General features: G+C 58.9%; 2 protein-coding genes across 2 annotated transcripts in view; both read right to left on the minus strand.

Annotated features, from left to right (window-relative positions):
* Positions 1–1,115, minus strand: part of PLEKHA2 (pleckstrin homology domain containing A2) — a 15,781-nt gene extending 14,666 nt beyond the window's left edge. Inside the window, 1 exon segment of the mRNA XM_050910106.1 lies at positions 1,007–1,115. Within this exon segment, the coding sequence (XP_050766063.1) occupies positions 1,007–1,115 (109 nt within the window).
* Positions 540–27,235, minus strand: TACC1 (transforming acidic coiled-coil containing protein 1). Its single transcript, XM_050910157.1, has 14 exons — positions 27,087–27,235; positions 26,193–26,308; positions 17,665–18,757; positions 16,002–16,037; positions 13,046–13,106; positions 12,354–12,474; positions 10,535–10,590; positions 7,984–8,118; positions 7,686–7,762; positions 7,183–7,226; positions 6,921–7,081; positions 6,118–6,224; positions 5,396–5,516; positions 540–4,797 (listed from the first exon to the last, which is right to left on the minus strand). Exons 1-14 carry the CDS (start codon positions 27,233–27,235, stop codon positions 4,729–4,731), a joined length of 2,346 nt encoding a protein of 781 aa, XP_050766114.1. The 3' UTR covers positions 540–4,728.
* Positions 27,236–27,982: the final 747 nt, after the last annotated feature.

Genomic DNA, 27,982 nt, shown 5'->3' on the forward strand with positions numbered 1-27,982 from the left:
TTGCTGTTTGCAGCAGCCGAGGTGGAGAAAAACCCTCCGAAGTTTCCAACCCACCAGAAGAGAAGTGCAAAAGAACGGCTGAAAACCCGCCTGGGGCTGGGAGCCCAACAGAGCCGTCCCTGTGCTCAGCTCAGCAGGGCGGTCTCCATCCTTACAGTGGGATTTACCCAGGGCCACGGAAGGTTAGCGGGGTCAGCGCGGGGATTAAGCCAAGTCCCGCTGCCCAACGTCTTGCCACCGCCCTCAGCTCTTCCTCCCAGCTAAGCTCACCAGCGGCTGCACTATGGTTCAGCAAAATCTGCCGGGAGCATCATTGCAGCGTGGTAGGAGTCAAGGGGGCATCAAAGTCGTCTCAGGTCTGAATTTCAGAGTTTATGAACGCAGATTTCAGGAACAGATGATAACCATGCTTATTTGAAACCAACTGCATTGTAAACCACATTAATAAAAACGAGGCAGAATATGGCCCATCCTGGAAGATAAAGCCAACTTCTCCAAAAACCCTTCACCAACCTTATAAACACCAAGAAAGCTTTCAAGAGTGATAAACACAATTTTTATTCAGGCAATGAAACATGGAAAAAATATATTAGTAATCATTATAATAATCTCATTTGTGTGAGTATAACTCTTACAAATATTTACCTGACATATAAAAGGGAAATTATTGTACATATAAAATTGATGGCAATGGCAGTTACATACATGGTACAAAGCGATCGGGGTAGTAGTCAATGCAGAGAAAGTTCCTGCCTCGGAGGGGGGCACACTGGAGGGAGGGTGGAAGCGATTTGCAGTCAGGGTGGTTGCTCGTTAGCACTTCATTGTAGACAGAGATCTGCTGGCAAATGCACACTTGCAAACAGCAACACTAGCGGCTTACGGGCAGGCACCTGCCACAGTCAGAAAGGGATATTTGAATTCTACTGCAAGAAAAAGACGACAAACACAACCAGGCTGTGATCCCGACGCGCGGGTATCGGCAGAGGTTCCCTGCGCTGGTTACACGTCTTGGCTGGAACAGCGGGGCGGCGTTTGAACGCCGTTGTCTTTGCAAGACGCGCGAGGGGGTCGCTGAGCACCCCTCCTGCCGCCGGCTCCCGCTCTGCCCCCATCCTGGCGGTTAGCAAGCGCCGGCATCGCGCCTCTGCACCCTCACCGAGCGGGAGCTCCGGGGCTGAGCCAGCCCCGGCCGCAGCGCTGCTGCCGGCTCTGCACACCGGAGAGTGGCACGCGAGATGCAACAGTCCTGCCCGTTTACAGTTACAAACACACGCCTTCTATTATATATAACTATAACCATTATAGATATATTTATATATATGTAACTATAACCATATTATAGTTAATAAATCATTCCTTAGGAATCTTCTTTGCCCAGACTGGAAGTGCATGCTGACAGGCACAGGAACGGAACAGCACTGGGGTGAGAGAGGCAGCGAAAGTGGGACCGGGAGATGCCCGGAGCAGAGACGGGGAGGATACTGCCAGAGCGGATTATTGCCGTGGGAGCCGCTCTCCACAGACAGCCTGGCCTTCCAGGCGGCTCCTCTTTGCTGGAGAGGGAAGACTGCAGCATCGACTGCGCAGTACGCAGGCTGGGGTTCTGGGGAAGTGCTGAGTGGTGAAATCAAAACTTCTGCAATTATCTGCCGCCTCTGGGGCCAGAACAATGCCCCTGAAGAGAGACCGAGCTCAAACACACTCAGGTCAGATTCCCAGTGAGTCCAATGCCCCGGGCCTGGTGCTCTGCTCCTCGGAGCTGACCCCCCCCGGGATGAGCGAACCTGGCCCTGGCTGGCCACAGCAAACACAGAAACCGAACTCAGGTAGAGCGGGAAGTAAACATTCACACAGATGGACTGGGGCACTTACACCTCGTGTAAAGCCAGCGCACTGAGCAGCGTGCCCCGGCGCAGAGCACAAGGCTGAGGGCTGCCGCGACCTGCGGTCCCGACCCCGGACCTGCCTCCTGCGCTGTGGCTCCATCAGCCTCGTGCTGGGACCTCGCGCGCTGCTGTGAGCACGACAGCGAAGCTGTGTGCCACACCAGAAACTAGCCCCAAAGCAACTTGTTACCAGCTCCAAGAGCTTGCGCAGCGCTGCTCTCCGGTGACCTGCGCCCTTCGATTTCTGAAGGGTTGCAAAGAGAAAAACCCAACTCCCTAAGAAATCCCTGGTTCTCGAGGGGTTTAATTTACCTGTACAGACCCTCAGAAGGTCCGAAGGGGCAGCACCTTCCGGGGGTCACTCCCTCCTGTCACCACCACCCTGCCGAAGCCCAGCTAACTGCAGCCAGGAAAGGGTCACTCGCATCCAGGCAGGAATGCTGTTTTGGAGCGGGACACGCGAGAAGGAGGAGAGCGGTGCTACAGTCTGCGAAACCCCAAACGCTGATGAAATGGAGGGAAGGGGAGCCAGGCTCCAGTGGGCTGGGGCTGGCATTTTGACTCCCCAAATAGAAATAGTCTTTGTAGATCATCTGACAGAGGCTTTTCTACCAGCCCATCAGAGGGATGTGTGGGGAGGACGAGGCGGGGGGGAAGAAGAAAGAAAGGTTTTTCCTTCTGTCAGCTGTGCAAAGGGGTGAATACTCAGCACACAGCCACAGGTCCACAGCTCTGAGCGGTATCAGCCATCGGCTTCCCCACCACACAGCTACCAGCCTGTTCACTGGGATAACTGGGAGCATGGTGAACAGGCCTGGACTCTGCGTGCTAGGGCAGGCTGCCGGCATCTTTGTCTGCTTAAGTGTATAATAAATTCTCTCTATACATAACATAACTAATAAAATATATATCAAGTGTATGGCTCTGATTTAAACAGATGTTTGCACTGCATGCTCAACACAGGGAATTAGAAAATAGAAGGAAAACAGCTCAACTCTTTTACAAAAAGGTAGCAGCAAAAAGGTTTGCGAAAGTCTTAGGTAGGCTGGGTAGGAAACAGTCCAAACAGCAAATATTTCCCTTATTTGACGCTTTACGACTATCCGCTCAAGGTGATAGTCGAGAATCCTCCACCACTGCAGCTATTGCCCGATCCCACCGATCTGCCTTCTGCAGGATGGGATGGCTCTGCACTAACCCTGAGGGGCAGTGGCCACAGCCCACGGCACACCACGGCACTGCAGCGTGCAGAGCGGCAAAACTCACCGGGCAAGGCTGGCTCATGCAACGGCATTATCAGGAGGGCACACACGGGATCTACACATGGATTTAAACACATCGTATCAACCCAGAGCCCCCCGGTTCCCAGCACAGTGCAAAGGCAACCTCAGCAATTCTGCTGGAGCTTGGTGTGTCCAGAAAAGTAAACACCTCTGAAAGAGAGCAGGCGGCCTGCCTGCGTGGAAAGTCGTATTTTGGGCTGCATCCAGACAGATTTCAAAGTGTATTTCACTGCTGTCTGGATCTGCCTTTGTCTGTAAAGGCTGGCTTTTGCTTGGTTCTCTTAATATTCAGTGCTGTAAGGGCATTTTTGACAGCAGCACCAGACCCAAGGCAGTACTGCACTCCTCCTTGCCTTTCTGTACTGACTGGGGAAAAGAGCCTTAAGTCAGCAGAATCGTGAAGCAGTTCAGGGTTTGCTTCCTTCCTCCTGCAACATCCAAAGTGGGGAACTAACCTCACTATGGTGTGGGGAGGCAACAGCAAGAGACTCAGCTTTGCGCATTTTAAAGTGGACTAGAAACCCCACATTAACAAGCCTCAGGAGGTGCTAGGGCTGCGGGCAGGGCGGCCACGGGGAAGACGGACAGACAAGTCCCAGCTCTCCCGAACCAACATCTCCCCTGTTTCTCAAACCCTCTTGGTGCAGAAGCCTCCTGCCCTCCTCTTGGCCGGGCTCTCCTTTGAGAGGACTCAAGTTACTACTTGTTAAGTGGCCGTATCCGTGCTCCTGGGGGAAGGAGACGTGTAGCAGGACCGTGCCCGACTGGAAGAAGTGAGCAGAGAGCCTGAGTGCCCATAAATGCTAATAAAGTGCACGAATGCAGAGACGTCGGCTTCCTTCCTCCGAGGCTGGCACGGCCAGGGACGAGGATGCGCTGTGCTGTGTTTCACCCATGTACCAGAGACCAGGACCAGCCCCTTGAATACCGCCGCCTCTCCCAAAACCGATTGATCTACGGGGAGGCTGCTTCAGCCAGGGGATCCACACTGGTGGCCCCAAATCACCTGTGGTGGGTGCCTGGGGTCCCCGAGCCCCTTCGCTGCCTCCCCAGCCGTGCACCCACGTGCCAGGTCCCCTTCCCCACCGCAAGGGCCAGCGGCTCCAACCCTGGCATCACCCACGTCCCGGGGCAGGACCTACCACGCGGCCGGACCTGTGCAATTGAGCACGTGAGGACAGTAAGTGACAGAGCGTGTAGGGGCACAACTAGACCCAGCCCAGCCGAGGGGGACAGAGCCCGGGGTGTCACCTCCCAGCTGAGAGGTGGCATCCGTGCAGACAGACAGCGCGGCCGCTTGCTGCGGACCCCAGGAGGGACACGCACACCCAGCCTGACTGCAAGGAACCCAGCCCCAGAGCCCTTGGGAAACAGAGACAGGGACAGCGTGGGGACCGGCTCTGCATGGGGGGCCGCGGGGTCCGGCAGCCAGGCGGAGCAGGCAGCTGGACGCGTGTGCTGCTCTGTTGGGGGGTTTTCCTGGGTGATAAGGCAAGGTGCTTGACGTTACGAGAAAAGCGGCCAAGTGCAGAGTGCTGGACGAGGGGTGGTGAGACTCAGTCTGTCTTTCCCAGCTTCGCTATCAGCTCATCGCAGATCTTGGTCAGCTCCTCAATCTCCTGGTTCTGGAAGAAAAGCAGACCTTGGGGACCCCCGCGGTGGCACACATGGGGGAACACCCGGGCCCACCTGCCACCGAGCCAGCGCAGGAAGGGGCAGCCGGCTCCTAAGCCTGCCCCTGCAAAAGCTCCTCTGCGCATCATCCGGGTGCTGTGGGGACCCCTGGGCTCACCCCTCCTCGTCCCTGACAGACCCCGGTGCTGCCCAGCTGCAGCCCACCACGCTCTGCTCAGCCCACGTGTCTGCTAGCAGGCACAAGTGAGCAAGCTCTGCCCACGCTCCAAGACAGCCAAACGCATGCCAGCCCTGAACCGGCAGCCACGTCACTGCACGCAGCCATGCCTACACCTGGGCAGAGCTTGCATCTCCTTCCTTGCGAGAGGACGCAGTCGTACATTTAAACAAAAAAAACCCAAACCACAAAACAGAAACAAAACAAGCAAACAAAAAAATACCCCAAAAACCAGAACCACAAAACAACAGTTTCTGGGCCAAAAATCTGACAGACACCTCCAGCACCAACAGGATGCTCAGGGCAGGAAAATGGAAATCCGGAGCAAAGCCAGCGCGGCTCACAGGGAGGAGGCAGGGCAGGAGCGTTACCTTCTGCTGGAGGGCTCTTTCCAGGGACTCCACCTTCATCTGCTCCTTGCGCAGCCCGGCGTGCAGCGCCGCGCTCTCCGCTTTGGCCTTCGTGCGCACCTGGGCGATCTCCTCGTTGGCTCTGCGGTGGGGTTTGGAGAGAAGGGGACGGGGGTCACGCCTGGGGGCAGCCAGGAGCACCGCAGCACAACGTTAGACCATGCGGCATCGGCAGAGCCCGGCTCCTGTTTGCCCAGATGCATCAGAGGTGGTTTTCCCATATGGAAAACCTGCATAAAACTGGATTAATTCAGCTCCTCCAAACTCCCGTATGGAAACTCTGCTTTCTCAGAGCGAAGCTAAACCAGTTCCTCACCCACTTCACTCGGGGCTACCGTGTGGTGGTGAGCTACTGCTCATCAGCTGAGCCTCCGTAGCTGCGCGACCCCTTCGCACACCACAGACATGAGCCCTCTGAAACATGGGAACTTGTGAAGTGACTGTGAATAGACCGTGAGCCTCAGTTTCTCCATGAAAAAAAAAAAAAATTAAGCAGATATCAGAGAATCCATTCAGGGATTTGTGCTGGCTTGCTTACAGCCATTTAAAGTCGCTTGAGCCTGAGGTTGTAAAAGGCAGCTTTTCGCATCAATAAGCTCCTGCCTTCCAACCTCAGGAAAGCTGAACAGAGACACTGCCCTACAAGGTCTCTAAGCACCCAGCAATCTCGTGCATGACCTTACTTGTCCAATTTTTCTTCTGCGTGGACTTTCAGGGCCTGATACCGCTGCTCTTCTTGCTTGACCCGGGTTAAATAATCTTGAGCACACTTCTTCAGAGCTTCTTCATTCTGGAAAAAAAAAAAAAAGTACACCCATCTGCACTGGGACTGAGCACAGAAATGTTGCTCTGATGGGATGATATATTCTGTTCTGAGTGTAAAAAAAAAAAAGGCTTTAAATAGAACCAGCTTCTCCCTTATGCGGGAGCCCCTTATCCAGCTCGGCAGCATGGAAAAACGGTGCGTAGATGGAGGCAGGGTTTCTCGGGGCGCTCTGCCCTGACACCCGCTCTTCCCTTGGCTGCAGCTCTGCCCAGGGCACGATGCTCCGCTGCCGGCAGCTCAGCAAGAGAGCGCCAGGGAGGAGTGCGGAGAAGAGCCGGAGAACTGGGCTCCCCACACTGGCTTCCCCTGGCATTTGAAAGACTCTTTGCTCGTTTATCAGAAATCAGGCAGAGGAAAGCGAGCGAGTGGTCCTCTGAACAAGGGCCGGGGCATTTGAAGCAGCACCGCGTGGGACGGGAGAGCCACGGTGCTGCAGCACGGGACAAAGTGCCAGGGTGGATGGCGCTTTGAGCAACCTGGTCTAGTGGAAGGTGTCCCTGCCTGTGGCAGGGGGGTTGGAACTAGATGATCTTTAAGGTCCCTTCCAACCCAAACCATTCTATGATTCTAGGATTCTATGAATGTGGGGGCAATGCTGCACGGGAACTCTGCACCCAGGGAGCAGGGCTGCGGGGAGAAAGAAGAAACCAAGGTAAGGACCTTCTTAAAGCCTTCTAGGACGCCCTTCAGGTTTTCATATCTCCTGAAGAGATCCGACAGGGACCTCTCCACTGAGTTTAGGTCTGCCAGAGCCTGGTCCTTTTCCATCGTGAGCTGCTGCAGGTTCTTCTGAGACGTCATGTTTGTCCTCTGCTCATCCTCTGTGATGGAGAATAAACAGCGGGGACACAGTGACTGAGCAGGAACGGCTGCAGCAGCCAGCTCCCTGCCCCGCACGCCTGGCCAGGCGACGGCACCTTACCTATCATCTGGGCAATGGTCTTCTCATACTCAGCCACGATTTTCCTAGAAGGAAGGGAGGAAAAAAGCAGGTAAGAGGCAGCAGTTTTTTGCAGACACACACCTACAGCTCTGCTGCCAGCAAGCTGCCCTGGGGCCCTGCTGCCCCTTCCCCACACCACAAAGGCAGCCCCAGCAGCAGCAGCCTGTCTGCAGAGCCCCAGCTCTGGTGCTGCAATGCCCATCATCGCTGCTCTACGCTAACACCTCCCTCCAGCCGCTGCCGCTCGGGCCAGCGCAGCTAATGGGATTTTATTCCTGCAACAAAGAAACCAGCAGGCTCAAAACAGCACAAGCACAAAGAGTACATGTCTCCTAACATGTCCCACCCTGATGATGCCGAGCCATATCATCCCATTACAGCCCTGCTAACCCATCTTGGGATCTCAATGGGGAACATGCAGAGCACAGCACCGCACTATGCTGGAGACTGGGCAGGCGAACGTGCGAGGAGAAGGCTTTTACCTCATCTCTAAGACTTCCTGGCGGCTCTCTTCATATTTCTTCTTCCACTCGTTTGCTTCAATCTCCTTTGTGATTATCTAGGTTGCAGCAGACACAGGACCCTTGGGACGTGCTCTGGGTGGTTTCCCTTGCTGCCCCACGCCTGCGATGTGCAGGGGACCAGACCCCCCCCGGGCAGAGCAGAGCTGCCCCCACTCCTCCCCACAGCGGCAGCCAGGACGGGGTCCGGCGAGGGGCAGCCCCGGGGCGGCTGCCACGCTGGGGTGCGCCCGGGGAGGACGGGGTCCCCGGCCGTTACCTCCTCTCTGATGAGCGTGAGCACGGCCGTCTTCTCGGATTCACTGAGGCAGATGCCATCCAGGGGACTCTCGCTCCTGCTCATGCTGGTGACGGCTGCCGGGGACTTGTCCATGGAGCACAGCCCGGGATTGCCCTGGGGGGAATTACCCAGCCGGGATGCTGCGTGGGTTTTCTTTGCACCCCGCCTCCCCTGTTTGGGGTGTTCTCCCCCATTTTATCAGCCTCTGTTCAGGCACTGAACCTCCCTACCTGCACACACTGACAGCTCAGAGCCCGGTATCAGACACCCGGCAGAGCCCATATGGGGATTTTAGTGCACTTTCTGCCCAGTCCCTTGCTGGGAGCCAGGGCTGTGCCATAGGACACCCACGGGCTGCCCCGGGGCTTGGCATCGCAAAGGGGAGAGCCAGTAAGGGCCCATTTCGGAAGGAGGAGACCCAGCTCTGAGCAGAGATGTGCTCACATCTGACATCCCTTCACTTTCCCTGTGGTTGGTCTAAAAATATCTCCAGCCTGGAGGATCTTTGCTGGCTGTGAGCCACGTGCCGGGGGTCTGCGAGGGTGCGGGTCACCCGTCCCCGTCACCTCCCGGTCAGGTGGAGACATCGCTGCAGCCGATGCATCTGAATTGCTGCCGGCAGCCGCAGGGACATTTGCTGGGCCTTGCTGATCGCCCTGAATGCAGAAGGGAGCTGGCGGGGGGAGCAGGCTTCACCTCCCTGCAGAGCTGGGGTCCGGCTGACCCAGCTCTGAGGCTGCTCCCGCTCCCCTCCCCAAGGGACAGCCCCGCTCATCCCACGGTGCCCCAGCTGCCTGGGAAAGCTCTGAAATCAGAGACACTCACGCAGGGCTCCCGGCACCCTCCTGTTTCCATGACGGGTGCTCCTACGAGGGCCGAGGTGGTTTTACCCTCATTGCTCACTGCTTTTTCCCCCAAGAGCCCAGCTCCTTTGCACCAGTGCTGCAGCCGCAGGGACCAAACTGGGGGGAGCGCTCAGGCCCATGACCCAGGCATCAAGTCCTGCCTGGATGCCGGCCCCATCCCTTCCCTCGGGGGGTCCTGCAGCCTGAAAGGCCTCCAGAAAAGCATTCCTTTAAACCGAGGCTTACACCACCGCCTGTTCCTCCTTTTATCATCTCAGCTGAAGTGACAGCCCCGTGCAGCCATCTCCTTGGGAACCGGCTGCCAGGCCATAAATAGAGAAGTGCTTCGGAGGAGGCAGGCTGCTTTTGCTGTGTTTTGGAAACGAGAGCACTAAAGCACTTCTCGCCCTCCCCTCCTCCCCTGCGCGTTGACTGCTGCGCAGGTTCAAGCACGACCAAGCCCCTCAGGGCTCTCACAGCTCTGCTGCCCGCAGCAGCGGGTGAGCGATGGCCGGTGGCAGGAGCCACCCCCAGAGCCACCCCCGTGCAGGTCTGGGTCCAGGCAGCCTAACACTGGGGAGGTTCAGCCCCGCGTGGTTTGGCAGCAGCCTTCCACAGCATCTCCCAAAAGCAGGCGTGCACCTGAACACCTCCAAGTACCTCTGCCCACCGCCTGTCCCACGGCCAGTCCTCCCACACTGTGGTTTTGGGATGACCCCGGCCCATCTGCAGGAGCAGAGTCTGCCCACGCTCCCCCCAGCACCAAACGAAAGGTTCACTTTGCCTAATGTCCTTGTGGGGCTTAGCATAGTTAAATCTGTCTCAGAGAAGCTAATTTTGCTGATGTTGCTAATCTCATTGTCATCTGCTTGCCACCTCGAGCAGCTTTGGCCAGGGGCGGCTAAGCTGGCACGGGGTCCCCCCTGCAGCGGAGGGGTCTTGGGGCCACTCCAGCGGCTCCTCGGGGCACATCAGGGGTGCCCCCATGCAGATGTGCCACTGCTGGGGTGCCAGGGTCACTAGTGGCTGTGGAGCCAGGACTTTTTTTATTAATCCCCTCATCTCTGCTGTCAGCTGCCTTCCTGAAAGCAGCGTTTGAGGATCCCTTGTAGAAGGCACCGGCACCAGCCGGCCGTCAGTGCCAGCCCTGGACTCCTCCACGTGAGACACAGCGCCTGTCCTGCGGCTCGTCCCTTCCCCGTGATCTCCTCTGCCCTTTCGCCGTCATTCAGCCACTGCCAAACGCAGCGTTTGCTCTCGTTGCCCTCCCACGGCTGCAGCCCTGGCTCCTCACCAGCCCTGCTCCATCCCCAGCACCTCTCCCTCCCACGCCGCAAGCGGCAGTGCCCACCCGGGAGGGAGCCGTCCTCTGCCAGGCTCCTCCTGGCCTGCCGGGAAATCACTGCTATTTTTATCAAGTCCCTGCGTGGGCTTTTCAAGAATTTTAGCTCCCAAAGAAACTCATTTCAGAGAGGTTTTGGTAGCACTTCTGGGATCAGTAGCAACGTTTGCTGCAGTTTCCCCCCACCCCTCTGCAGCAGCTGCGGTGCAGGAGGATCAGCCCCGCAGCCCCACCGCCCTGCCGAGCTGCACGCCAGCACTGGCACAGCCACTCCAGTGCCACGCTGGCACAGCCGCCCTGAGCCTCCCTGCAGGCGAGGGAGAGGGAAGCAAGAGGCACTCACGGGGAAGATGCCAGGCCCATCCTTTTCCATCTGCTTGGAGATCTCCTTTTCAAAGCCTAAAGACAAGGAAATACAACCTTTTAGCCACCTGGAAGCAAGACCCTGGTGGCACATGCAGACTTGCTGGGATGCAGAGGGGTACCCCTGCGTCTCTGCATCCCCTGAGCTTCCCCTCCCAAAAGGCTGCTTTGGCCCCGGCTCTTGCCCTTGCAGGGAGGACGCATCCTGCACCCCTGCCAGCCTCTCCTCCTGCACTCCCTGGACTGGAAACCAACACTCCCCTCTGGTGGCAGTTCAGCCCCGTGCCTGTGTCCCCGCAGCTGCCACCCACACCAGCCGTTCCCCAGGACCGCGGGGGCCGAGGAGGAGGCGGAATGAAGATGCACGGGACATTCCGTGCTTTGCTGGCCGGCGCGGGCAGGATGCATCCCTGGGGTGAAGCCCAGCTGCTCGGGCCGCTCCGAATAGCGCAAGCCTCAGCCCACACCAACTGGGCCCGACACTCTCCAAAGGAGCTGCCCCATGGCCCCTGCTATTCTTAACAGCAGTGGAGAGAAGATAAAAGCCGTGTCGTCCCGTCTGCAACGCGCAGGACACCCTGCCGTCTCACATAGCGCGGGAGATAATTTATGAACCTCACTGAAACAACTGCAGACATTACTGGCTATTCATGTGTTAACTGGGCAGAGAAAAGCGTATTGCGAGAGCCCAGCTAGGAAAGGAAGGAGGCAATGTAAGGCTGGTGACTGCAGATTTCCTACTATTTCCCCCCATTTATCCCTGCGCCCTGGTCAGTGGCTGCATGCCACAGCTCACAGCACTGTCCCTGCAGCCAGCACCGAGCCTGTGCACCCCTGCCTGGCCCTCTGAGACGGGCAGCAATAAATAAAACCTCCCAGCCTCTCTGTTGACTATCAAATTTTTCCTCCCTTGAGAGACAAAGGACTGTTTTCCTCTCCCGAGAGCCTGCAGCTCTGCACAGCATTCAGGAGAGATGATTAATGGGCACCCGCACAGGGGAGAGCTCTAAACCCTCCGTGCGGTGATTTCTCCTGTTTGCACCTATAACTTTGCTATTGATTAAATGTCACGTTGCCTGGCTTTTAATTATTTTTTAATGGATGGGTCAGAGAGGCTAATTACATATGAGACTGACAGCAAAATGCCACCAGGAGCATTAGCGGAGGTCTTCTGCAGCGACAAGGAGATCTCCATCAACCACAGCCCTTGCGCTGGGACACCGAGTCCCGGCAGCTCTGCTCCTGGCACAGGCTTTGAGCAGGGCACCCTGCAACCCGGGAGGCAGGGCACAAATCGGGAGCACCCCGGCTGAACGGCGTGCGATTGCTCGGCTCAGCCCTCGTCTCAGCTCGCCGGTGAACACTGGTTTCAGGAGGGCACTCGCAGCACGGCTGCGGGGCAGCGTGTGCCGCGGGCAGGGAGCCTCACTGGCCTGAGCCATGTCCTACCGCAGCACCATGGGGGCCGTGGGGAGAGTGCTCTGTACCGAGAGAGTCTAAAGACGGCCTCCACCATGATTTTCCCATAATGGAAACAGTGCAGATAAGCAATTGGAGGTCTCACTGTAACTTGTGGCAGCCTTTAGCCCTGTCAGTGTAAATAAACCGTGATGAAACTGCGTTGCCTCAACAGCACCGATTCATTGCCAGAGGCTGTAGAGATTGCCTGGGTGCATGCAGGGCGCATCCCCAGAGCCAGAGGCAGCAGGGACGCTCCTTACCTGCCTCCGTACCGTGCTTCACTGCCGGCACGGGAACATTCGAGCACTCGAAGTACTCCAGGTCATCTTCTGGCTCACCCTTCTTCTCCAGCCCGGCCGGTTTCTGCGTGGAGGTGGTGGAGGCCAGCTTCTCCTCATCAGTGGCATGTCCATCCCGATTTGCAATATCTGGGATTTCTGAGATCAGCGCTCCTTCATCCTGCAGGATCAAGGCATGTGGTTAAGCAGGACTGAGCTAATCCATGGGGATCAGGCAGCCAGGTTGCTGGACAGTCCGTGGAAAGCACGGGAGGCTTAGCATCCACCACCAAGCTGCTCCCCAGCAGCTCCTCGGCAGGTTTTGGCAAAAGGAAACACACGGTGCCAGGGACAGAAGCGATTAACACGCAAAATCCATTAACCTGACTGCAGAGCTTGGTGCTTTGCTCTGGCCCACGCTGGGGACAGGGCTAAGATACCGCACACACATGGTCCCCAACAAACCACGTGGAAAACAGAGAGCACTTACTGGCCAGGAAACCCCCAGGGAGAGGCTCACCCCGGGGGAGCCCCAAGCACAGCCCTCCTCCCTCCCTGCCCGCCAGAAACTGCCCACGGGGAAGATGTTCTCCCCGCGGCTGGGAGCTGCTGCTTTCAGGGAACCGGCCCTTTGGTCAGGCGTTGCTGCAGGCACACGCCAGCCCGAAGCTCAGCCAGCCCAGCTCTCCCCACGCCGCCGTCCGAGCACCCCTGTGCCCAGCCAGCAGCTCCCGGGGTTGGATCCCACGTACCTGAGCGCAAACATCCAGGACCAGGGACTGCGTCTCGTATGGCTTCACCTTGCAGCCGCTCCTGCAGGGGAAGAGAGAAGCAGCCGGCTGAGGCGTGGGCTCGCGCCGGCTGCGTGGGGAGGAGGCGGGGGCGCGTGCGAGACAGCCCAAGCAAGGGGAGGCAGCCCCAGCGCTAGCATTGCACCCTGCCGCGTGCCAGCAACACCACTCACCAGTGAAATATCGAGGCAGAGCAAGTTCTGGAACGAACAGAAGGAACAAGCAAACAAAACACACGACTACAAAGCAGTTGGGTTTGTCTTTCAGGTGTTTATTCCTGTTGAAGGTAAGGATCAGAGAAAGGACCCCGAGGTGCTGATGGCGAGAGAGGCAATCGCCAAGGAGCCGGCAAAGAAAGATCTCCCTTGCTGCACCCTCGCCCTGCGTGTCCAGAGCGACGGCATCCCGCGGTCTCAGGGCATGTTGATTTTCTGCAGGAAGGAACCAATTCCAGGCCGCCTCATGCCCTGTCCCTGCAGCTGGAGGTTTGTCTGGGACACCTCCGCAGCATCCACGTCTCCCACGTGAGTTGGACCTGCATGGCCGGGGTAGAGGGCTGCTGGTTAGAGAGCTCTGCTTTGCTTGCGGGAGAGCACCAGGGCAATCCGCTGTGCCTTGAACGTGCCCTCCGCCAGATGCAAACGCTGTCCCAAAGAGAAGGGCCTTGCGGATGGGAGAAGGTTTAGCTCAGGTTGATCTCGCAGGTGGTCCCGTGGCTGGATGCCCTTCCAGCGAGGAAGCTCTCCCCGGAACTTCGTCCCGTGTTCCTCAAAACGTGCCATCCCGGAGTCCATCTGCGCTGGACTGCAGGCACAGCTGCATCCTGACACACCGCGCATCTGCATCTTGAATCAGCTCGAGGCAGCAGAGGGACGGTCCCAGCGGGAACGGCCGTGTGTGGCACAGGGTCCGTGCCACTGAAGCCCGCGGGGGCTGAGGGAGTCAGCGATGAGATGACATGCATCATGGCACTCGCCCCGGCATGCGAAGGAGAGCACGAGCTCTCCTCCCACATCTCGCCACCCTCTCACTCCACGTTAGCAATCCCCCACGGCTTGCTGCCATGTCCGAGCCCCCCAGAAGACAGGTATTCGCTAAGCTGGAGACAGCTCGTGTGACAGCCCGCTGCGGATACCTGGGGAGGGATCTCTGCCTCCAGACTCGGCGCTCCCCGCCACGGGCAGAGGCTCGAGCAGGATTGCAGCGAGCTGCTCCTAGGTTTAAAGGATCACCCCCACCCACTTCACTCGCCAGCCTCCCCGTCCCATTGCAGACGTGCACCAGCAGACCACAACGAGCAGCGTGGCACGGCACACGGAAATTTTATTTGCACGCTAACATGCACACCTGGGTCAGACTGAAAAATCGCTCTTGACTGTTTTTCTCCATCATGCCCTAATGCGAGCAGCTAAACCGCAGCTCGCCGTGTCCTTATCCATCTCTGCTCTGCACCATCTCCTGGGGCCGGTGTTATCACACCATCTGGTAGCTGGTTTGATCTCCCCCCAACACCACCAAGATAACAGCTCTGTAATTCAAGGGGATGGGGAAACGGGGGGAAGACAGCCAAGGCTGATGGCCCCGGCTCTGCCCCACAGCCCCCGAGGCCAGGGCACGTAGAGCCGCCCATGCAGGGGTTACCAGTGTTCACAGCGGGATAACCCAAATGCGGGCAGCACTGCCTGTGCGCCTGCCTGACGCATGGGCAGACCCGCCGGGCTGCAGGTCCCGCATTAAGAGACAGACATCCACTGTTGAACATCGTGCTGTAAAAAGGCAGATCAGTTCTTGGCCGAGACACAGATGTCAGTGCTTGAGCCCAGCTCTAATTCTGTTTGTGCATATGGCAGGCGGCACTAAGCGGACAAGAAGGGCATTGGGACGGATGACATAAGATCAGGAACTAAGCCCAGCACGCTCCTTCCTCTGACCCTCCTTGCAAGAGAGCAAAGCCCAGAAGAGCCCAGAGGGTCTGGGGGGGCTGACAATCTGCAAGAGATGCCGAGCATCGCCGGGAGGCTAAATGGGGGTAACCCCGGTCCCTCCTGTGTGCCCTCCTCTTGGGATAGAAGCGCAGGGCAGCAGCAAGCCCTAGGGGGGCACAGCACGGGGCACTCGATATTTCACTGGTGTCCCACCGCGGGGCTGCTCATGCCGGGGGTACAGCACGGCCCCGCTGCAGCAGCGCAGGTTGCAGGGCAGTGCACGAAGGCTGCTTTACTCGAGCCGTGCTTTCTAACCCGTCCAGGATCCCACAGACCAACTCTACCGCCCTGGCTTTGGGCACAGGAGGGATGCTTCAGGGGAGAGCCACGAGCAAATCAGCTCTGGCATCCACCAAAGATCTAAAGAGAGCCCTGTTTGGAGCCGGCTGCGAGGGCAAAGCTCCCCAGGGACTATCTGACATGTCCCGGAGCTGGAGGAGATAGCCCCCGACTCCCTCGCCTCCCAGCCAATGCTTTCCAGCCTACCCCTCTACAGCAGCTGCCTCCCTGGTGGTTTTGCATGGGAGGGGGTAAAAGACACCCTCATCTTCAGGACTAAAATCTACCCGTGCTTGCAGGGACCTGGATTGCACAGAAACCTGCTCCCCCTCCGTGAGCCGAGGCACTGGTTTCGAGTACTTGTACATCACCAAAAGGCGTTGCGAGTCGGCATGCTGCGAGAGCAAGCACAGGCGCACGCCTCGGGTGCAGCTCTCCTCTCCTCCCTCGCCCCCAGGTACTCGCCAGGCTAAGCTGCCCCGGGGATCCAGCCTGAGAGGTGCGGGACACAAATCAGACAGCGGAGAGCACGAGTCAAAGGGCAAGAAGGAGCCTGCATGCCATGGAGACGAGTGGGGCCAGCACACACCCAGAGAGAGAGGACAAAAACCAGCAAAGGAAAAGAAGAAAGAAATACAGAAGAGAGTACTTACAACAGAAAACAGAGAAATTTCACTTGTTCAGTAGTCCTGATGCACCAAAGCATGGACAGGGAGAGAGACAGACAGATGGAGAGAAGAAGAGCGTGTGAAAAGACCCGGATATTAATTCTCATCTGGAGAAGCACAGTGAGTTGCGCAGCTCTGTCTTTTTGGAAGGAACACACAGATAAAGGATGCTCTGATTCTGCGCTTGCTATTCGCGGCGGCAGGGTGAGATTCAACCACAAATCCCGCTGCCAGGGAGGTGAGCGCCTGGAGCAGCCCGTGCTGCTCCGAGATGACAGAAAGGGAGCCTGAAAATTCCCTGCTGTTTCCCCTCACTGCCAGCTCCTGCTCGCCCGCGGTCACACACGGGAACACTGACTCTTAAAAATCCGTATCAACTCTCTGCAAAGTACTTCTAAGAGAAAAACGTCCAACATACCCTTATTTTTGCCTGCTAGGTTTTATCGGCTCTCTCTGTAAAAACCCAACTCTCTAGTTTTCCCACCGGAGAATCAGTTAGCAGAGTGACGGCTTGTTTCGGTTTTACTGCCTAATCAGCCACAAACTCTGTGCTCCTAAAATTTCCCCTTTTAAGCTTATTTCTTGCTTTTGCTTTCAACTGGTTCCAATTACCCACGTTAAGCGCAATCACAAATTATAGTGGAAGGACCCAAAATTGGCTGGGCAATTATTCCCTCCTGCAATATCCCCCCTGCTTCCCTTGCCCGCTCAGAGACCCTGTGGAGGGAGGGCAGGTAGAGCCAAGCCCGGCTCAGCAGCTGCTCTCTGAAACGTCAGGCTGAGACTTCAGCACTGCCCAGACACAGGTTGGAGGCATTTGTGATACAACAGGTGAAACACCAAGAAAATAGCAAGGTTTAGCCATTAAGCCTGTTCCCAGAGGAGGAGAGTAATGCTGTCTGCATTCCCAGGAGGCACTACGCAATGTCACCATCTACATGGGGGTTTTAAATAGCACAGTTCAGGAACTAAAAATGCACTTAAATAGTTCAGCAAGGGACAACAAGCTCCCTACCGCCTGTGCAGATGTGATAAAAGCAACAAACAATCCGTCTGTTCAACCTCTATTCTCTTCCCCTGTTATAAAAAGAGAAATTCAGTGGCAGCTCACAAAATGTCCCAGCAGCATCTGATTAACCAGACCCGCATCCACAAGCTCCAGAAGACCTACAAACCCTTATGTGTGCTTGGCAAACGCTGCAGGCTCAAGCCTCCATTACAGGTTTGCTCTGACTCCACGACCCTACGGCGCCTGCACCTCGACCCCACGAGCTGGAGCCCCGAGGGGTTTTCCAAAGAGGTGATCCTGCAAAGAGGGTCCTGATCCAGCCCCCCCTGCTCTGTCTGGGACCCGGGACACCAGCACTGCTCCGGGACACCCGTCCCTCTCCTCCCATCCGCTCCTGAGCGATGGGGATGCCGGCAGGGAGAGGGGAGCTGCCCCTCCGCCGGGACAAGGGGTGGGTAAAACCGGGGCGACAGCAGAAGCCGAGGTGCACATCGGTATTTCGGGCTCGCTCAGAAGGCACGGGGGCAGGAGCACCTCCACCACCACCACCACCACCACAGCTGCTCTGCCCACGCAGGGGGAACGGAGGGGGCTGCCAGCCCCCAGCCGGCTGCCCGCTCCGCGCACACCGGCACTCACGTTATCAGGCGCGACTTGGGCTTCTTCGGCGAGTCTCTGCCTTTCAGGAGATCGTCCTGCACCTCCAGCGTCTGAGACTCAAGGATTTCGTTGAGGCTGTTATCGGCAGTGGGGCAGGAGTCGGCGGCGGTGCTGGCGAGGGTCTTGGTGGGCTTAAACGGATCCACGGAGTCGAAGTTATTGGGGTCAAACTGGTAAGAGCCTTTGGGGAGAGTCGGCGAGTTTTGCAGTGCTGAGCTGCCACCGAAGGGGTTGAGACCTGGGCTGTCCCAGAGCGTGGGGCCCAGCCGGGGGGAGCCCCGGGGAGGCGGCGGCTCCGTGGGACCCCTCTCCGCATCCTCGGCTGGTTTCTTGGGGGGCTCTCGGTGTCTCTTCGGCGTCAGCTTGCTGGCCGGGATCCTGCTGCCCTTCTTGGGCGCAGCTCTCCTGGCCTCCGTGCTCTCTCCCCCCTCTGTAAAATCGACCTCGGGTTTCGGGACCTGCCCTTTGGGCTCCAGGGCCAGGTCCCCCCCCAGCTCACCAGGGCTGCCGCCGGGATGGGGGAGGCGGCGCGGGGTTGCCGGGGGGGAGCTCTGCAGCCGACAGCCCCCTGCCACAAAGGGGTTTACGCTCTCATTGTACTGCTCGGGGTCGAACTGGTACGATGCTTGGGGCACCGGGGTCTCCTCTGTGTTTTCTTCTGGTTTCCCCCCCAGCAAAGGTGTTTTCCCTTTCACAAGCCGGCCCTGGCTGGGCGAGCACTCCCGGGCTAGGGCATCAGCCTTCGGCTCCACCAGCCCTGTGCCGGCGTCCGCCGCGTCCTCTCCCGACATGACCCACTCCCGGGTGGCTCTGCCCGCATGGGGCACCGGGGCCAGCTCTGCAGCAGGCACGGTGGTGCAGCCAGCGTCAGCCCTGCTTCCCAGCGCCGCTGGAGGCTGGGTTTCAGCCGACGGCTGCGTCAGGGACGAGTCTTCGGGGCCAGTTTCCCCTTTAGTATCCGAGCTGGCTTTAGGGGCTCCGATCTCCGGTTGAGCCTCATCTTTGGGGTGCTTCCCAGGCGAGCTGTCCTGGTGGGCTTCCCCTACCAGCAGGTCACCATGGCCACTTGGCTCTGAAAAGATAAAAGGAGCCGGTTAAACCCCCGCCTGCCATGCACCCCCTTCCAGAGGGGTTCCTCGCCCCTCCTCACAGCTGCTCCAGGGTCAGGTTCTACCGGGGATCCACTGACCCCAAGCTCAGCTTCCCCACCTGCCAGAATGACTGCGTAACCCCGGCTTCAAGCACTTTCTGTAAAATTTGAAGCCCATGAACACAGTGGAGGAAATGTACATAAATTGCACGCCGAGGGCGAGCCCCTGAGGGGAGGCGTTGTCTGCAGCACGCCAGCAGACCTACCAACACCTCTGTCTATGCCTTTCCTCTCCCCACCGCTTGCTCCCACCCAGGGTGGCGGCAGCACCAGAGGGGCTTTGCAAATCCCAGCGAGGCTGCCGAGGGCCAGACACCGGCCGGGACCGACCGCGGGGCGGCTGCTACCAGGGCAGAAACACTCGCATCCGAGTGCGAACGGCAGCGACAGGGAGTCGCTGCTCACCTGGGCGGAGAGTTAAAAATACCATGAGGAATTCAGGGAAGCACGATATGAGAAAGCACCACGAAACGTGAATAAGCGGGGCCCGGGGCGAATGGGAACGGGATGCTGTGCTTAATGAATAAGCATGTAACAGGCTGCAGAGGGGACTTGGGGGTCAGCCGCCCGCAGGTGGCCGGTGCCAGTGCTGCGGGGCTGGATGTGCACCATATTTCCATCCCGCCCGCCGGAACTTGGCCACATGCTGCCTGCACCTCTGCCTGCAGAAATCCTGCCTGTGCATTTATGCCAGGCTCACCACACTGCTGTCAGAGTTTCTTAATCACAAATCCTGATCCATGACTTAATCACTATTACTCCAATCCCTTCCCCTAAATCCTTTTACTGTTTAATCTTTTCTTTGCTGTCAAGGCATGGGGAAGCTCCTTATCCACCGAGGCATTCTGAAAGCTACACCCACCAAGCATCTAGAGCCAGGACCTCGGCACAGGCGTGCAAAGGCACGAGAGGAAAACAGCCGGTGTCACCTCCACTCAGCTCATCTGCACCTCTTCTCCTGCATCTCAACCAGGGACGATTGCACAGACTCCCAGGATAAGGCAGAATGAGATGCTGGGGTGCTCAGCACCCATCAGGGAGCGCACAGGACCCGCAGCTCTCGTGGCACCTTTCTGGGGAGGCACAGCCCACCCAGGTCCTCCAAGGGCAGAACAAAACCAGTGCTCCCTCGAGGACCGAACTGGTTTGAAAACCTGGCTGGGAACAGCGGCATGGGTGATGCAGAGCTTGTGCCGGGGAAACCTGCCTGTCCCCCTCCACTGCCACAACCCTGCCCTGGCACACGGGTGACAGCCGCGGTGCCCTCGTTTTGCAGGGCGGAGGTCTGGCCGGGGGATGCCAACAACAAGCTCCCGCAGCCCCGAGCGCGTCGGCTGTTCCTGTCGTGGGGCATTTGCAACCAGCTCACGTTTGCTGGTGACCGAGAGAGTCACAGGCTGGCAGAAGGAAAGTGAATCAGGCAAATATCTGGTCCCCAGGCTAATCCAGGACAGGGAGCCAACAACCCTGACTCAGCTGATGGCTTGTCATTTTCATAATTGATCTCCAGGATGCTAAAAGCCATGGAAATGAATCATGAGGGGCTGCGTGCTCCCTGAGACTGCAAAAAAGCTCCCTCCAAATAGACGTTGCCTTGCTGCCCCAGAAAACACATCAGTAAACACAAATCCAGTGGATACGTACTTGGAGCACAGCCAGAAAACACTCCGAGGCAGCGCCTGCCAGGCCTTTCCATCGTTAGGAACCAGGAAAACCTCCTTAACAGACCCCAAAGAAAACGTTATTACACTTGCTGCGTTACTCAGATGTTTTAAACCTCACTGAGACAGCCCTGAATAGAAGAACAGACTTCAAAGTCAGGGCAAAAGGCACCTTTTAAATGCATTTTACATTCCCACCGGAAGGTTTTGCAGCCGCCGTTCTCACAGACATAAGCCCATCCTGGTTTCTAACCCAAGCAATGAGTAATTACTTCTTGAATAACAAGCAGTCAGCACACAAACCACCTCTCCTTGCTGTGGATGTCTGCAGGGCGGGGAGAGAAGAAGGGATGGTGCATGTGACCATCACTCAGAACAACCATTTCTTCACAAAAATTAGAAGAACCACCCGCCCAGGTCTTCCAATTTTGTGATTCACTCATTTTCTGCACCCAAGACAGCTCAGCTGCTCCACAGCCCCTGCCTGCAGCACAGCCCGCCTGCCCAGCCAGTCCGAGAGCTGAGGAACTGGAATATACTGGGAGACAGAAGGTGCGGGTGAAGGACAGCTCAGGAGCTCGCCTGTGATTTTGGCAATCTTCTGAAGCAGGACCGTCCCTCCTGCAAGCTCGGTGGGTTTTTTCCCCTTCTCTGGAGAGGCCCTGGGTACGAGACAGATATTAATCACTTGTGTGAGTTAACAGCCACGCTCAGCGCTGCGTCTGAGCAACAGCCCGAGGGAACCGAGAGGAAGGAATGAGAGCTGAAGGGGCGGCAAGGAGCCTGCCCACCTCCGCCGCAGGAACCCCATCCCTGCCCTCCCTAAACACTCGCGCAATGCCCCAGAGTCCCGATTTTCAACCCTGCTTGGGCTGAGCTATTCACCTCCCCGGGGGACCACAGCCTCGGGGGCTGAGGCAATGCCAGGACCGGCTCGCATTGGCACCGAGATCGCTCCATACAGAGGACAAAGGCAGGCAAAGCTACGAGGTCAATTAATTCTCCAGAGAGCGCTGCCAGGATGAAGAGTGCGATGGTTTGTGGGGCAGAGCCCTCGCCACAGGGACCTGCTGGGACCGTGGGTGCTCCTGGGGCACCACCCGGCACATCAGCCGCCTCTCGCAGGGATGGAGAGCCAGCCCCTGCCCCTCCTGCCTGCTGGTGAGAGCAGGACAAAAACCCCTCCTGTAAAGCAGTCCCAAAGGTGATGGCAGCCCAGGCAAACCCACCCCACACGGGTCCTCCTGCCCAGCAAGGGCTAGGGGGGACAGCCTGGCCCCAAGCCCCCCCGGCCCCAGCCAGGCGGCTGCGGTTCCTCCCCCTGTGCATTTCCTCTGCCTCCAACGCAGCCTCCCATCAGCTGCCAAATGACCGGAGCCCGCGTTCCTGCGGGAACAATTACACAGGATGGAGAAACCAGTGACCCGAAGGGCCTCGGGGTGCTTGGGAAGAGCCGAGCTCTGCACTCCGGCCCCCCCAGCTGCCCGGCTCTGCTGGGTACGAGCATCGTGATAACGTCAGTGCAGCACTGCCTATTCCCCAGGGAGCCCTCCCCAACCCCGGCGAGCTGCATGTGGCTCTCTCCCTGTTCCTCCACAGCCTCTGTATGCATTTACATCCCGAGGCGAGCGCAGCTCCCCGCCACCCCCGTGCAGTCACGTTGGAGAGCCGCCGCGCCGGCTCAGCACGCACTCCCTCTGCTCACGTCTCCTGCCAGGGAAACCAGCCTGCAGAAAGAGCCAGCGCCTCCCCGGCCCAGCCGCCTCGCCAGCCGCCTCGCTGCCCTAACCCTCCTTTTGGGGCCGAACCTGTGCTGCATGCCCCACGGGACCCCAGGAGAAGGCAGCCTGGCAGCCAGGCTGCTGCGCACGCTGACCCACCGCACGCAGCTATCCCCCTTGGACCGGCCCTTCTCACAGGCATCCCAGCAGATGCCTTTCAGCAGCATCCCGAGAAGGTGACCCTGAGCTCTCCCGTTCCACCTCTGGCGCTGTGCCCGGCAGGTGGGGACACCGTAGTCCCAGCATGAAAACGGACACTGCCAGCAGCAAGGCATGCTCAGTGACTCCAGGATCCATCCCCAACACAGATCCAACAAGAGGCACTCTGGATCCCTGAAAACAGCAGTTGTACCGGCTGCGCACGGAGTGCAAACCTGCTTCTGCCCCGGCCAGTGTACGTGGAGGGGATATTACAAAGTGAAAATGGAGATTTTGTACTCTCTAAAGAAAAATGTACAGACAGGACAGTCTGGCACCGCAGTAATAGGCACTTTGTGCGCGTGCATTATAATCGTTACGCTTGTGTTCCTTAGGCTGAAATTAAACACAAACACCAACTAACTAAACAGCTTTCCTACATGCCATCCCTCGCTCCCTTAAATGAATCAGAAAAACTTGGCAGCAGCAGTGCTGCAATGCAAAGGCTCCGCGCCCTTTTCATCCCACATACAGCAACCAAGTGAAGCAGCAATGATCCTCTGCACAGCCCTGAATGCCAAACGCCGGCGAGAACAACCCCTCCACTATCTGCAGCCTTTGATTCGGCTCATGCTTTGTGCACAGCGTGAGTCACACATTTCTCCCTTTCCCGGCTCACTCGCACACGCAGGCTGAGCACAGGATATCTGGCCGGTACATTCAGCTTAGGCTTACGTAGCTAACGACTTTTTTCCTCTTTTGGCTTTCCGCTTTTGTTTAACAGACGTTGATCTATTTTTAAATCTATTCTGTTAAGAATTAGCATACCGGCAAACGATGCTGCCACTAACGCACCGGAAAGCACGTGCCCTGCATCAGGGTAACAGAAGTAAAAGCTGATGAGCCTGCTCCCATCACTGATGGTTCCATATTTGTTACTTCTGCTCATTTCCTTGCACAGAATATCTTCTGGCAGATGACTGAAGATAACTTTAGCAAGAATGGGACAGAATTACAGCCTCCGCCGTCCGAGACAGCAAGAGGAAAACTGAGTGATCCTGAATGGGCATGAAGCCTAACTGCAGCCCCCTCCCCGGGGCGATGGGACCGGCTGAATTTTTGTCCCTGAGAACAGTTTTTAATGCATCCAGGTCACCTCTCAGCTGCGCGCAGAGCAGCCAGCCCCCAGAGCCACAGCTTCTGCCTGACAAGTTTCCTACCCCTATTTATTCCCAAGTAAGGCCGAGACTGCAGCTGTAAGACAGAGGAGTGTCTGTTCCTCCCAGTCCCCCCGAGCCTGGGAGATGCTGTGCCTGCCCGTGTGCCTGCCCATGTGCCTGCCCGCAGGTCGGGGCTCGGGCAGCTGCCCCCCCCGCGCTGGCCCAGGTGCACACAAGCATTCGCAGCAGCTATTCCCCAACGACTGCAGGGCAGCGGCTCTCGCCGAACGCGACAGCTCGGCTCTTTCAGTACTGACAAGCAGCCATTACGCTGGATTGCCTCCCGATCACGGCATTTATTACTGCTGCTGCTCCTGAGCTGCAGCCGGACGGAAGGGCACATGCTGCTGCAAAACAGCATTGCAAAGATGAGGGCTTAACCTATAGATTACCTAAGGAACAGTGATTTAACACCCCAGGATGCCCTCTGCACACCGCAAACTCACAACCGCACCCAGGTAAATCCCTTCCCTCCACCATTTCAGAGACACTGAAGAGATGCAGCCAGAGCCCTGGGCAGGGAAGGGATGGAGCTGGGCGCAGTCACACAGCGGGTTTGGCCCTGCTGTCTCCAACATCCCGCTCTCCACCAGCCAGCACAGAAAAACAGCTTTTGCCAGAGATCATCCCCTTGGCCCCGCAACACTGCGACCTTTGTGCGCAGGGAGCAGCCGGCTCCCTCCCGGCTCCCTCCCGGCTGTGCCGGGCTGGCCTCGAGGAACTGCTCGTCCCAGGATGCAGGGCCACAGGCGCACTTTGGGGACGGTGATTCCCTGGAGTCTGAGGGAACGCGCTTCCCCGAGCAGAAGCTTTGGCAGAAATGATCCTCATACCTGCCAGGAAAGCCTTTATCTCCCCTCTCCCCCTCCCCAGACATTATCCCCCAAAGTAAAGATGTCTCTATCATCCCTTCTTAAAAGGGAAGGATTATTCCAAGAGCTGTGATTATCGGAAGCATGAACCAAGCGCTCTCTCCATCAAGGCAAACAAACCTGTGTTTTCCACGGGGATGGATGGGCACCCGGATCCATCCCAAGAGCGAAACAACACCACAGGAGATGGAGAGCCACAGCACCCTGTTACTGCCAAGGTCACGCAGTACTTGGGCTCCTGCACGGGTTGGACCCAGGGTCTGGTTCCAGCTAGCACGCTCTGAAACCAGCTGAGCAGTAAGCTACCAGCCCGCTGCTGCAAGCATTCAAGAAAAGCACAATATTGCAGGTTGCATACCAGGGGCCCTGCAGCAGTGAGAGGCAGTCAGGCAAGAGAGGGCAGAGGATGCTCAGGACGGCCCGTCCGGGACCTCCCGGCCCCCCATGCGCTGCCCCATGCCCCAGAGAGGCTGCCCTCCTGCAGACACCCCCGAGGGCTCCCAGACCTCCTGACATTGCCCAGTCACCCTGCTCTGCTGAGAGAGCAGAGGGAAGAGGAGGTCTCCTCCCTGCCCTGCCCCGATAACCTCAAGCGGTTGTTGCAGAGGTGCCGGAGCTTCAAAGCCTCCTCCCGGCAGCACGAAAACAGACATAAACACCAAGCTCAGCCACAGACACCAACCGCAATTCCCCCTGGAGAGAAGGGTACAACAACGGGGGGGAGCTGGTCCCCAAAAGGCCAAGGGTTAATGGGGAGCCGCGCTCAGAGGAGCGGCAGCCGGTGTGAGACGCAAGGACAAACTAGCAACATCACGGGACCCCGCCGGCGAAGGAAACGCCCTGCATTTTCAGCAGATCCCTCGCAATTTCTCCAGAAATGGGGTTTAGCAGCATGGAGCTTCTGCATCTTTAACAGCAGCTACACAGCAAAGACACCTGGCCACTAACTCCAGGGAAAAGAGACCTGTGCAATGAAACCTCCACCACCGACCAGCCGGGGGGAGAACACAAACCCAGCACCGCGTCAGCTCCTGCACAAGAGCCAAGGGCAAGCGGCATGCGGGGCACGTGTGGGGCAGCTCCCACCGGCCAGCGGCCCGCTCTCGGCAGCGGGCAGCGACGGGAGGCCGCCCCGAGCACTGTGCAGTCTGCGGGGGAAGTGGCAGAGGGCAGTTTAACTGACAAAATGATTTAACAACATCCTCGGCTCCTCTCCATCAATCCATCACAGCCATCCCAGCTGCAGCCTCTGCATCCCTGGGCGCAGCTCGGCTCAGCAGCTCACAAAACCCGACGTGCAGAGCTCTGCCTGCTGCAGCCCCTCGCTCGCTCCCCAGCCTGGGGACGGCAGGAGGGTGCGACCGGTGGTTGCAAAACAGCACAATGATAATTTTGCACTGCGTAGGCATGAGCCAAGGGGGGGCAAACTGACTCTTCTGAGCCTGCAGTGCAGCCCCCTCCCTCCAAAGTGATTCAATCAAATCAACGTTTCACTCAAGTGAGAGAATAGCCCTTTGCAGAGCGCACAGCCCCAAGTACTGGCATTTGAACCATCCAGGCCATTAACCACAAAAAATGTGGCAGGCATTATTCAAAACAAGCGACTTCTCCTCCTTGACCCCACCCTGCCTTTCCGCATCCGGAGCAGAGAGCCGAAAAGCAGAAGGTGCACGCTGGCTCCTTACCTTGGGTCCCGGCCTCAGGCTCCGGCGATCCTGGCAGCGGCTCGCAGAACTCCTTTAGTGGCGAGCGGGTCGGCGTTTCTGCTTCAGGGGTCTCAAAATTACCTTCGGAGTCCGAGCTGCCGAGGGGGGGGAAAAGAGTGAGGAATTACCGCTTTCAAGGCTAGCTCTGAAATCCTCCACACTGCCTACACATCCAGCCAGACCGGCTCCCGGGCCGGGCCGGCCGGCCGGCCATGGGCATCCTGCGGCAGCCGCTCTCTCCTGTCCAGCGGGACACGCTAGCAAACGGAAAAGGGAGAGCAGGTGAAACATCATCATGAGCATCCCCCTGCGCGCCCCCAACCCTCCTCTTGGCCGAGCCTCTGGGATGGCTTCTGTCAGGTCCTTCCCAAGCTGTCTGAGCATCCACCACGGACCTCCAAGGACACGGCAGCCCCATCGGCACCTTTCCCCGCCGCTCCGGAGGGCTGCCGCCGAGCGAGTCTGGGAAGCAAGCCTCGATGCTCCTGCCCTGTGCCCGCCAGCATCCTCCCGGGAGAGCAGCGCCCAGCTCTGCCGCGCAGCTCCAGCCAGCGCGACGGCTCGGCCGCAGCCTCTGCCCCCCCCCCTCCCCGCTCCCGAGGCGCGGTGCAGGCTGCGGGCCCCCCGGGCAGCCAAGCCGATGCCAGGCAGCGAGCGGGCAGCGAGGGGCGGAGGGGGCGAGGGCCGGGGGTCGGAGCGGGGGGGGGGGGGGGGGGGGGGGGGAACGGGCCGGGCGCTGCCAGGCCCCCACGCACGGCGCGACCGGGACGCTCTCGCACAGCCCCGCATGCCGCGCGCGGCCGTCCCCGCGTGGGTGCGCGCACCCGTGGGACGGCGGACTCGGGGCAAGGGAAGGGGACGCGGGTCACTTGCCTGAAGCCGGGGGCCGTGCCCTCCGCCGCCGGGTCCTCCTCCTCCGCCCCGCCGTCCTCCCCCTCGGGGCCGCCCCCGCCCCGCACCGCCGACCAGGTCCACCGGGCCCACTGCACCGGCGAGAGGATCTGCCAGGCGCTGAACGCCATCGGAGCGGAGCGGAGCGCCGCGCCGCTCCCCGCTCCCCGCCGGGCTCACTGCGGCCGCGCCGCCCCCGTCGCCGCTCCGCCGCCAGCGCCAAGGGCCTCCCCCGGACTGTACTACTCGCCGGCAGGGAGAGCGCCCGCCCCCGCCGCCCCCCGGCGCCGCCCGGCCGGGAGGGACCGGCCCGCGGGAGCCCCCCCCCCCGGCCCCGCCGCCCGCCCGCCCGCTCCCTCCGCTGGACGCGCCCGCCGGGGGCGGGGGGGGGGGAAGGGGGGGGGAGATGCGGGGTGGGATGCGGGGCAGCGCCGCCGAGCCCCCAGCCCGCCCGGTCGGGTCGGGTGATGATGACAGGCCGCCGCCGCCCCGCCGCGCCCCTCCCTCGCTCTCCTCCCTTCCCACGCAAACTCTCAAATCCACCTATTTCTGCCCAAACGCGGGGCCGGCGCAGCGCAGCCCCCGCACGTCGCTGCCAGCGCCCGGCCAGGCGCCAGCCCCGAATCCGCCGTGTGTGTCGTCCCCCCCCGCCCCGGGACGCTGCGCTGTGCCCTGCAGCCCCCCACGCCACCTGCGCCGAAGGAAATCCCCACGCAAGAGGGCAGGGGGCTGCGAAACCAGATCCCCCCCTGATTTATCTCACATTTACGGGGGGGCTGCACCTGTGCTCTACCACAGCCGGCGGGACGGCGGATTCCTTCCACTCTGGACGTGCCAGCAAACACCCCACGCTGGCTGGGAGCTGCCCCGCAGGGCGA

This window comes from Gymnogyps californianus, chromosome 23 (genome assembly GCF_018139145.2).
Source record: "Gymnogyps californianus isolate 813 chromosome 23, ASM1813914v2, whole genome shotgun sequence".
In the NCBI taxonomy this organism is placed as follows: domain Eukaryota; kingdom Metazoa; phylum Chordata; class Aves; order Accipitriformes; family Cathartidae; genus Gymnogyps; species Gymnogyps californianus.